The 13435-nt window shown below is 41.6% G+C and overlaps 1 protein-coding gene across 3 annotated transcripts in view; it reads left to right on the forward strand.

Moving 5' to 3' along the window:
- LOC141047656 (coatomer subunit delta-like) overlaps positions 1–5666 on the forward strand; it is a 73373-nt gene extending 67707 nt beyond the window's left edge. For all 3 annotated transcript variants that reach the window (XM_073542850.1, XM_073542848.1, XM_073542849.1), the window contains exon 3: positions 4079–5666. In XM_073542850.1, the coding sequence (XP_073398951.1) occupies positions 4079–4093 (15 nt within the window). In that variant the 3' untranslated portion in view covers positions 4094–5666. The remainder of the gene's footprint in view (positions 1–4078) is intronic.
- The last annotated feature ends 7769 nt before the right edge of the window (positions 5667–13435 follow it).

Below are 13435 nucleotides of genomic sequence, written 5' to 3' on the forward strand. Positions count from 1 at the left end.
GATAAGGGGGGCTTGATTTACTATTTAGCCGGGTTTTTATGTTTTGCAGCTGTCACACGCTAAAAGACTATTGTAAAAATAGTTTTTGCATCACCACATTTTGAGAGCTATAATTTTTCCGTATTTTGACCCACAGAGTCATGTGAAGTCTTATTTTTTGTGGGACGAGTTGACATTTTTACTGGTAGCATTTTCGGGCACGTGACATTTTTTGATCGCTTTTTAATTCCGATTTTTGGGATGCAGAATGAACAAAAACCAGCATTTCATGAATTTCTTTTGGAGGGGCGTTTATACCGTTCCGCATGTGGTAAAATTGATAAAGCAGTTTTATTCTTCGGGTCAGTACGATTACAGCGATACCTCATCTATATCATTTTTATATGTTTTGGCTCTTTTATACAATAAAAACAATTTTATATAAAAAATAATTATTTTTGCATCGCTTTATTCTGCGAGCTATAACTTTTTTATTTTTTGCTGATGACGCTGTATGGCGGCTCGTTTTTTGCGGGACAAGATGACGTTTTCAGCGGTACCATGGATATTTATATCTTATGTCTTTTTGATCGCGTGTTATTGCACTTTTTGTTCGGCGGTATGATAAAGCATTGTTTTTTACTTTGTTTTTTTAAGGGGTTCACTAAAGGAGTTAACTAGTGGGACAGTTTTATAGGGCGGATCGTTACGGACGTGGCGATACTAAATATGTGGATTTTTATTATTTTTTTATTTACAAAAAAAGAATTTATTAGGGATTTTTTTTTAATTTAGGATTTTTTAAAAATTATTTTTACATTTGTTTTTTTTTTACTTTATTATATTGTCCCAGTGTGGGGCAATATACCGTATATACTCGTGTATAAGCCAAACCCCCTAATTTTGCCACAAAAAACTGGGAAAACTTATTGACTCGCGTATAAGCCTAGGGTGGAAAATGCAGAAGCTGCTGGTAAATTTCAAAAGTTAAAATAGATACCAATAAAAGTAAAATTAATTGAGACATCAGTAGGTTAAATGTTTTTGAATATCCACATTGAATCAGGAGCCGCATATAATGCTCCATACTGTTCATGATGGCCCCGTAAGATGTTCCATACAAAATACACCCCATATAATGCTGCACAAAGGTTAATAATGGCCACATAAGATGCTCCATAGAATATGCCCCATATGCTGCTCCATAAAGGTTATGGCCACATAAGATGTTCCATAGAATTATGCCCCATATGCTGCCCCATAAAATGATCCATAGATTATGCCCCATATGCTGCCTCATAAGATGCTTCAAAGATTATGCCCCATAAAATTCTCCATAGACTATGCCCCATATGCTGCTCCATAGATTATGCCCCCATAAAATGCTCCATAGATTATGCCCCATAAGATGCTCCATAGATGCTGCCCCATAAAATGCTCCACAGATTATGCCCCCATATGCTGCTCCACAGATTATGCCCCTATATGCTGCCCCCATAAGATGCTCCATAGATTATGCTCCCATAAGATGCTCCAGATTATGCCCCCATATGCTGCTCCCATAAGATGCTCCACAGATTATGCCCCCCTATGCTGCCCCATAAAATGCTCCACAGATTATGCCCCCATATGCTGCCCCATAAGATGCTCCATAGATTATGCCCCCATATGCTGCCCCCATAATATGCTCCACAGATAATGCCCCCATATGCTGCTCCATATATTATGCCCCCATAAACCGCCGCCGCTGCTGTAAATAAAAAAAAAAGACATACTCACCTTTCCGTCGCTGGGGCCAGGTGCCGGGGCCCTGAGCAGGCAGGGACAGGTGCTGATCTCGCCGCTGGCTCAGGACCCCAGCACTGGCAATATTCATCTGTCCCCACTCCATCACTGCGCCCGCTCTGTCTCTTCCGGGTGTTAGCGCCGCAGACTGTGAGGAGGAATACCCTGGAGTGGACCCTCTGGACCGTGGCACCGAGGGGCCCCGGACGAGCAACCAGGTGTGACCGACCCCTATACAGGGATCGTTAGGCGCAAGACCAGAGACTCGAATGCCACGGCAGCCGGAACCAAGAGGGGCGGCTCGGAATGGTTCACAGGGCGTGAGCAGGAACAGACACCGGACTGGAGCAGGCACGGAAACAGGACTGGAACCGGCACGGAAACAGGACTGGAACCGGCACGGAAACAGGACTGGAACCGGCACGGACACAGGACTGGAGCAGGCACGGACACAGGACTGGAGCAGGCACGGACACAGGACTGGAGCAGGCACGGACACAGGACTGGAACAGGCACGGACACAGGACTGGAACAGGCACGGACACAGGACTGGAACAGGCACGGACACAGGACTGGAGCTGGCACGGACACAGGACTGGAACAGGCACGGAGACAGGACTGGAGCAGGCACGGAGACAGGACTGGAGCAGGCACGGAGACAGGACTGGAACAGGCACGGAGACAGGACTGGAGCAGGCACGGACACAGGACTGCAACAGGCACGGAGACAGGACTGGAACAGGCACGGACACAGGACTGGAGCAGGGCTGGAAGCAAGCACAGAGATTAGGCAGAGAGCCGGATTCCAGCGGAGTACACAGGGCCTGAGGCGCAGAAGGAAACAACCACGGTCAGGCGCCTCCACTAAGGGAGGGCGGCCTGATATGGCTGCTGCTGTGCCCCCATTGGTCCGGCGGTGCAATTGGGGCAGGGCACCGCCGGAGACCAGCTTAGCGGCGGAGGACCGGCCGCGACCTGCTGCGCATGCGCGGGACCCGCGGTGACGTCACCAGCCGTGGGCTGGAGGAAGAGAGAGGCCGACGCCGGGGCTGGAGGAAGCGAGGCTGCTGGAGGGAGCGCGGCTGCCGGGCGAGGTGAGTATCGCTGCGCGCACGGGGGCGCAGGGCTGGGAGAGTGACAGGGGGATCGGGGGCCGTGACAGTACCCCCCCTTAAGCCGCCCCCTGCTGCGGTTGGCAAAAAATTTCCTGAGAATGTGGGGGGCGTTGATGTTCTCCCGGGGCTCCCAGGATCTCTCCTCAGGACCAAACCCCTCCCAGTCAACAAGGAAAAAGGTCCTCCCTCTAACTCTCCTCATGGCGAGAATATCCCTCACCTCGAAAGTATCATTCGAGCCTACAGGCTGAGGGGCTGGAGTGGGTGAAGGATGGAATTGATTCAGGACCACAGGTTTCAGGAGGGAGACGTGGAAGGTGTTCGGGATACGGAGCGAAGCAGGCAACCTCAATTTGTAGGCGACTTCGTTGACTCGATCCAGGACCTCAAAAGGACCTATGTACCGGGGGGCCCAGCTTGTAAGAGGGTAGTTTCAGTCGGATGTACTTGGATGAGAGCCAGACCTTATCCCCAATGTGAAACGGTGGAGGATCCAGCCTCCTCTTGTCTGCGTGGTTCTTCATTCGCTCACTGGCCCTTTTGAGAGCGGAGTTGGTCTTGGACCAGATTTTAGAGAATTCCTGGAACAAGGAGTTGTCTGCCGGTACTTCGGAGGTTGGAGCGACAGGAAGAGGTATGTTTAATAATACAGTGCGTGGCCTGTACAAATATCGATCGGGGTGATACATTTACAGATTCTTCGGGTACTAAGGTGTTTAAAATCAAAAAGAGAATCACTTGCCTGTCAAGATATGTAATATACTACGCCACCTGCCCGTGCTCTCTGATCTATGTGGGTTTGACCACACGGCAGTTGAAAGTTAGGGTCAGAGAGCACGTGCTGGGGATACAAGCTGCGGCGAGTGAGAATGATGTCTCGGTGCTTAAGACTATACCCAGGCACTTTAAGTTACACCATCAGTGCGATAGCAAGTCTTTTAGGGTTAAAGGGATCGACAGTTTGAATATTGGTATTCGGGGAGGTAGGCTTTCATCACGTTTGGCCCAGTGTGAGGCTAGATGGATATGGACCCTTAATACGGTCCATCCGAATGGATTAAATGAATGTTTAAATTTTGCGTCTTTTCTATGATCACCCACTGATTGTATCACTTTATGCATCCAGTTATCCACGTTTTGCGTGATTGTTTTTATTCGGCTTCTATTAATGTTTTATTTTTAATATATTTTTATTATAGGCCTGTAGTTCGTGATATTGCGTTGCATCAGGAGCCGTACCCGTGGAACATTTTCATCGAGATCTACGAGGGCCATACTCCTATTTGTCATATCCAATCCATTATCGTTGTGTATTTTTGCCATATTTGTATAACCTAATTACACATTTCGAGCTGCCTGAGGCTACTTGTGGGGCATACTGTGTGGTTTAGTGTAGTGATATAACTATCTAATAATCCATTAAACGTTTATTATATTGTATTTATGTTATGGAATGTTCAATAGGGTTGATCTATGAATCCACCTATTTTACATTGTATGCCCCTGTATTTGTTTTTTGATATATGCTATTTGATATACAATATATTTGATATGAATAGATGTTATTATTATTAATATTGGCGACATGGGCAATTTAAATGTTCTGTCTGTTGACATGTGCATTGATGTACTTTATAAGGTCTATTTATATTATATTTTCTATAGCTAGCTGTCTGATCTCTATTTATGAGATATTATTGTTAATCATTGGTGACCTGGGTTATTATCTAATGGCATCTATATTGACGTGCTTTATGCGGCCCATGTGGCCGATATTTTCTTAAGTATATATACTTTTATTGATAATGTCCTAGATGCTGTATATTGTTATTAAATGTACCCATTATGCCCATCTAATACCACCTTGTATTTGAGTTGTAGATGGTGATTGTTTTGTAGCTTACTCTCAGTATTATGGCCGTTTTGTGATAGGTAATATGCTGTACTAATGGAGTATGGATCAGTTTATTTTGGTTTGTCCTGTCCAGCACGCATGCGTGTCATGGTCTGGGGCTGCGATGCGGCTTCCGGCGTCTTTAGTTGATGTGTTTCCATGGCATCCTTTGATGCCCTGGAGCGCACTGACTGACGTTGGCGCCGCCTCGCATCCTTGGTCGTCATGACTGCGGATGCGTCACTTCCGGTCAGGACTTCCGGTCCGCGGCCTTTTTAAACTCCCCGGCCCTGATGTTTATCACGCCCCCTGACGAAGGACGAGCATCCGAAACGCGCGTCGGGGCAGACGCGCGGACCCCCCAGGACCCCTGTACACCACCGCCATACTTTGGTAAGATGCCACCTCATCGACCCCTGGCGTTATGTTGCCCGGTTTAGGTGAACATGGTTACATACATCGCATTAGCTATATGGTGATGCAACATATTTTTGACTGGTACATTAGCCAGTGTTCACTTTCTGCCGATTGTGGTATGAGAAAGATGATGGTGGCATTTATATATTTTCGCTATAGTCTCCCTTGGATGGCAGTTATTTGATCTTTAAAATATAGCGATTTATTTACTCACTGGGATGCCATGATATACCTGCAGGGCCCACTAGACCGGCCATTAATGCGGTTTATCATCAGTATGAGTTATTTTGGTGCCTAGATAAGTACTGTACATGCATATATTTATATTTCATCTGATTTGTAATACTAATTTATGAGTCCTTGGGTGGGGTCTGCTACGTTTTCCATGCTACGTGGTTAATCTATGTGTATTACCACACTGTTTTTGTCTTGTTCTGCATACCTGTCTAATAAAGATATTCTATTTTTATACTGGATCTGTGGTCGTATATTAGTGGATCTTTTTCCACCCCCTCTTTTTCATAGTACTTTTACGATGGATCTTTATTGGGGTCCTTTTCAATTGACGGTTACATACAGGTTGAGCACTTAGTATGCATATAATGTGTTATTTCAGCCTGTTTGTGTTTATGAGTATTTCTTTTGAATAATATAAACCTGACAGGAGCCCGTACAGTCTATATCTACAATAATATATACCTGACAGGAGCCCATACAGTCTGTATCTACAATAATATATACCTGACAGGAGCCCGTACAGTCTATATCTACAATAATATATACCTGACAGGAGCCCGTACAGTCTATATCTACAATAATACATACCTGACAGGAGCCCATACAGTCTGTAGCTACAATAATATATACCTGACAGGAGCCCATACAGTCTGTAGCTACAATAATATATACCTGACAGGAGCCCATACAGTCTGTAGCTACAATAATATATACCTGACAGGAGCACGTACAGTCTATATCTACAATAATATATACCTGACAGGAGCCCTTACAGTCTGTATCTACAATAATATATACCTGACAGGAGCCCGTACAGTCTATATCTACAATAATATATACCTGACAGGAGCCCATACAGTCTCTATCTACAATAATATATACCTGACAGGATCCCATACAGTCTGTATCTACAATAATATATACCTGACAGGGGCCTGTACAGTCTGTATCTACAATAATATAAACCTGACAGGAGCCCATACAGTCTCTATCTACAATAATATATACCTGACAGGATCCCATACAGTCTATATCTACAATAATATATACCTGACTGGAACCATACAGTCTATATCTACAATAATATAAACCTGACAGGAGCCCGTACAGTCTATATCTACAATAATATATACCTGACAGGAGCCCATACAGTCTGTATCTACAATAATATATACCTGACAGGAGCCCGTACAGTCTATATCTACAATAATATATACCTGACAGGAGCCCGTACAGTCTATATCTACAATAATATATACCTGACAGGAGCCCGTACAGTCTATATCTACAATAATATATACCTGACAGGAGCCCATACAGTCTGTAGCTACAATAATATATACCTGACAGGAGCCCGTACTGTCTATATCTACAATAATATAAACCTGACAGGAGCCCATACAGTCTCTATCTACAATAATATATACCTGACAGGAGCCCGTACAGTCTATATCTACAATAATATATACCTGACTGGAACCATACAGTCTATATCTACAATAATATATACCTGACAGGAGCCCATACAGTCTGTATCTACAATAATATATACCTGACAGGAGCCCGTACAGTCTATATCTACAATAACATATACCTGACAGGAGCCCGTACAGTCTATATCTACAATAATATATACCTGACAGGAGCCCGTACAGTCTATATCTACAATAATATATACCTGACAGGAGCCCATACAGTCTGTAGCTACAATAATATATACCTGACAGGAGCCCATACAGTCTGTAGCTACAATAATATATACCTGACAGGAGCACGTACAGTCTATATCTACAATAATATATACCTGACAGGAGCCCGTACAGTCTATATCTACAATAATATATACCTGACAGGAGCCCGTACAGTCTCTATCTACAATAATATATACCTGACAGGAGCCCGTACAGTCTATATCTACAATAATATATACCTGACTGGAACCATACAGTCTCTATCTACAATAATATATACCTGACAGGATCCCATACAGTCTATAGCTACAATAATATACACCTGACAGGAGCCCGTACAGTCTATATCTACAATAATATATACCTGGAAGGAGCCCATACAGTCTATATCTACAATAATATATACCTGACAGGAGCCCGTACAGTCTGTATCTACAATAATATATACCTGGAAGGAGCCCATACAGTCTATATCTACAATAATATATACCTGACAGGAGCCCGTACAGTCTATATCTACAATAATATATACCTGACAGGAGCCCGTACAGTCTATATCTACAATAATATATACCTGACTGGAACCATACAGTCTCTATCTACAATAATATACACCTGACAGGAGCCTGTACAGTCTATATCTACAATAATATATACCTGGAAGGAGCCCATACAGTCTGTATCTACAATAATATAAACCTGACAGGAGCCCATACAGTCTGTATCTACAATAATATATACCTGACAGGAGCCCGTACAGTCTATATCTACAATAATATATACCTGGAAGGAGCCCATACAGTCTGTATCTACAATAATATAAACCTGACAGGAGCCCGTACAGTCTATATCTACAATAATATATACCTGGAAGGAGCCCATACAGTCTGTATCTACAATAATATATACCTGACAGGAGCCCATACAGTCTGTATCTACAATAATATATACCTGACAGGAGCCCATACAGTCTGTATCTACAATAATATATACCTGGAAGGAGCCCATACAGTCTGTATCTACAATAATATATACCTGGAAGGAGCCCATACAGTCTATATCTACAATAATATATACCTGACAGGAGCCCGCACAGTCTCTATCTACAATAATATATACCTGACAGGAGCCCGTACAGTCTATATCTACAATAATATATACCTGACTGGAACCATACAGTCTCTATCTACAATAATATACACCTGACAGGAGCCCGTACAGTCTGTATCTACAATAATATAAACCTGGAAGGAGCCCATACAGTCTGTATCTACAATAATATAAACCTGGAAGGAGCCCATACAGTCTGTATCTACAATAATATATACCTGACAGGAGCCCATACAGTCTGTATCTACAATAATATATACCTGACAGGAGCCCATACAGTCTGTATCTACAATAATATAAACCTGACAGGAGCCCATACAGTCTGTATCTACAATAATATATACCTGACAGGAGCCCGTACAGTCTATATCTACAATAATATATACCTGGAAGGAGCCCGTACAGTCTCTATCTACAATAATATAAACCTGACAGGAGCCCGTACAGTCTATATCTACAATAATATATACCTGACAGGAGCCCATACAGTCTGTATCTACAATAATATATACCTGACAGGAGCCTGTACAGTCTGTATCTACAATAATATATACCTGGAAGGAGCCCATACAGTCTGTATCTACAATAATATAAACCTGACAGGAGCCCATACAGTCTGTATCTACAATAATATATACCTGACAGGAGCCCGTACAGTCTATATCTACAATAATATATACCTGACAGGAGCCCGTACAGTCTATATCTACAATAATATATACCTGGAAGGAGCCCGTACAGTCTCTATCTACAATAATATAAACCTGACAGGAGCCCGTACAGTCTATATCTACAATAATATATACCTGACAGGAGCCCATACAGTCTGTATCTACAATAATATATACCTGACAGGAGCCTGTACAGTCTGTATCTACAATAATATATACCTGACAGGAGCCCGTACAGTCTGTATCTACAATAATATGTACCTGATAGGAGCCCGTACAGTCTGTATCTACAATAATATATACCTGACAGGAGCCCGTACAGTCTATATCTACAATAATATATACCTGACAGAAGCCCATACAGTCTGTATCTACAATAATATGTACCTGATAGGAGCCCGTACAGTCTGTATCTACAATAATATATACCTGACAGGAGCCCATACAGTCTATATCTACAATAATATATACCTGACAGGAGCCCGTACAGTCTATATCTACAATAATATATACCTGACAGGAGCCCGTACAGTCTGTATCTACAATAATATATACCTGACAGGAGCCCATACAGTCTGTATCTACAATAATATATACCTGACAGGAGCCCATACAGTCTGTATCTACATTAATATATACCTGGAAGGAGCCCATACAGTCTGTATCTACAATAATATATACCTGGAAGGAGCCCATACAGTCTATATCTACAATAATATATACCTGACAGGAGCCCGTACAGTCTCTATCTACAATAATATATACCTGGAAGGAGCCCATACAGTCTATATCTACAATAATATATACCTGACAGGAGCCCGTACAGTCTCTATCTACAATAATATATACCTGACAGGAGCCCGTACAGTCTATATCTACAATAATATACACCTGACAGGAGCCCGTACAGTCTGTATCTACAATAATATAAACCTGGAAGGAGCCCATACAGTCTGTATCTACAATAATATAAACCTGGAAGGAGCCCATACAGTCTGTATCTACAATAATATATACCTGACAGGAGCCCATACAGTCTGTATCTACAATAATATATACCTGACAGGAGCCCATACAGTCTATATCTACAATAATATATACATGACAGGAGCCCGTACAGTCTATATCTACAATAATATAAACCTGACAGGAGCCCATACAGTCTGTATCTACAATAATATATACCTGACAGGAGCCCATACAGTCTGTATCTACAATAATATAAACCTGACAGGAGCCCATACAGTCTGTATCTACAATAATATATACCTGACAGGAGCCCGTACAGTCTATATCTACAATAATATATACCTGACAGGAGCCCATACAGTCTGTATCTACAATAATATATACCTGACAGGAGCCTGTACAGTCTGTATCTACAATAATATATACCTGACAGGAGCCCATACAGTCTGTATCTACAATAATATATACCTGACAGGAGCCCATACAGTCTGTATCTACAATAATATATACCTGACAGGAGCCCGTACAGTCTGTATCTACAATAATATATACCTGACAGGAGCCCGTACAGTCTATATCTACAGTAATATATACCTGACAGGAGCCCGTACAGTCTATATCTACAATAATATATACCTGACAGGAGCCCATACAGTCTGTATCTACAATAATATATACCTGACAGGAGCCTGTACAGTCTGTATCTACAATAATATATACCTGACAGGAGCCCATACAGTCTGTATCTACAATAATATATACCTGACAGGAGCCCATACAGTCTGTATCTACAATAATATATACCTGACAGGAGCCCGTACAGTCTGTATCTACAATAATATATACCTGACAGGAGCCCGTACAGTCTATATCTACAGTAATATATACCTGATAGGAGCCCGTACAGTCTGTATCTACAATAATATATACCTGACAGGAGCCCGTACAGTCTATATCTACAATATATACCTGACAGAAGCCCATACAGTCTGTATCTACAATAATATGTACCTGATAGGAGCCCGTACAGTCTGTATCTACAATAATATATACCTGACAGGAGCCTGTACAGTCTGTATCTACAATAATATATACCTGACAGGAGCCCATACAGTCTATATCTACAATAATATATACATGACAGGAGCCCATACAGTCTATATCTACAATAATATATACCTGACAGGAGCCCGTACAGTCTATATCTACAATAATATATACCTGACAGGAGCCCGTACAGTCTATATCTACAATAATATATACCTGACAGGAGCCCTTACAGTCTGTATCTACAATAATATATACCTGGAAGGAGCCCATACAGTCTATATCTACAATAATATATACCTGGATAGAGCCCATACAGTCTATATCTACAATAATATATACCTGGATAGAGCCCATACAGTCTAGCATCTTCAGTAGTGAGTCGGCTAGACTGTATTTGCTGCAGTCAGGCACCTGGAAGGAGCCCATACAGTCTATATCTACAATAATATATACCTGACAGGAGCCCATACAGTCTGTATCTACAATAATATATACCTGACAGGAGCCTGTACAGTCTGTATCTACAATAATATATACCTGACAGGAGCCCGTACAGTCTGTATCTACAATAATATGTACCTGATAGGAGCCCGTACAGTCTGTATCTACAATAATATATACCTGACAGGAGCCCGTACAGTCTATATCTACAATAATATATACCTGACAGAAGCCCATACAGTCTGTATCTACAATAATATGTACCTGATAGGAGCCCGTACAGTCTGTATCTACAATAATATATACCTGACAGGAGCCCATACAGTCTATATCTACAATAATATATACCTGACAGGAGCCCGTACAGTCTATATCTACAATAATATATACCTGACAGGAGCCCGTACAGTCTGTATCTACAATAATATATACCTGACAGGAGCCCATACAGTCTGTATCTACATTAATATATACCTGGAAGGAGCCCATACAGTCTGTATCTACAATAATATATACCTGGAAGGAGCCCATACAGTCTATATCTACAATAATATATACCTGACAGGAGCCCGTACAGTCTCTATCTACAATAATATATACCTGACAGGAGCCCGTACAGTCTATATCTACAATAATATATACCTGACTGGAACCATACAGTCTCTATCTACAATAATATACACCTGACAGGAGCCCGTACAGTCTGTATCTACAATAATATAAACCTGGAAGGAGCCCATACAGTCTGTAACTACAATAATATAAACCTGGAAGGAGCCCATACAGTCTGTATCTACAATAATATATACCTGACAGGAGCCCATACAGTCTGTATCTACAATAATATATACCTGACAGGAGCCCATACAGTCTATATCTACAATAATATATACCTGACAGGAGCCCGTACAGTCTATATCTACAATAATATAAACCTGACAGGAGCCCATACAGTCTGTATCTACAATAATATATACCTGACAGGAGCCCATACAGTCTGTATCTACAATAATATAAACCTGACAGGAGCCCATACAGTCTGTATCTACAATAATATATACCTGACAGGAGCCCGTACAGTCTATATCTACAATAATATATACCTGACAGGAGCCCATACAGTCTGTATCTACAATAATATATACCTGACAGGAGCCTGTACAGTCTGTATCTACAATAATATATACCTGACAGGAGCCCATACAGTCTGTATCTACAATAATATATACCTGACAGGAGCCCATACAGTCTGTATCTACAATAATATATACCTGACAGGAGCCCGTACAGTCTGTATCTACAATAATATATACCTGACAGGAGCCCGTACAGTCTATATCTACAGTAATATATACCTGACAGGAGCCCGTACAGTCTATATCTACAATAATATATACCTGACAGGAGCCCATACAGTCTGTATCTACAATAATATATACCTGACAGGAGCCTGTACAGTCTGTATCTACAATAATATATACCTGACAGGAGCCCATACAGTCTGTATCTACAATAATATATACCTGACAGGAGCCCATACAGTCTGTATCTACAATAATATATACCTGACAGGAGCCCGTACAGTCTATATCTACAATAATATATACCTGACAGAAGCCCATACAGTCTGTATCTACAATAATATATACCTGACAAGAGCCCGTACAGTCTATATCTACAATAATATATACCTGACAGAAGCCCATACAGTCTGTATCTACAATAATATATACCTGACAGGAGCCCATACAGTCTGTATCTACAATAATATATACCTGACAGGAGCCCGTACAGTCTATATCTACAATAATATATACCTGACAGAAGCCCATACAGTCTGTATCTACAATAATATATACCTGACAGGAGCCCATACAGTCTACATCTACAATAATATATACCTGACAGGAGCCCGTACAGTCTATATCTACAATAATATATACCTGACAGGAGCCGTACAGTCTATATCTACAATAATATATACCTGACAGGAGCCCATACAGTCTGTATCTACAATAATATATACCTGGAAGGAGCCCATACAGTCTATATCTACAATAATATATACCTGGATAG

The sequence above is a fragment of the Dendrobates tinctorius genome, unplaced genomic scaffold (genome assembly GCF_039654945.1).
Source record: "Dendrobates tinctorius isolate UK_male_01 unplaced genomic scaffold, ASM3965494v1 ptg000129l, whole genome shotgun sequence".
NCBI lineage: Eukaryota > Metazoa > Chordata > Amphibia > Anura > Dendrobatidae > Dendrobates > Dendrobates tinctorius.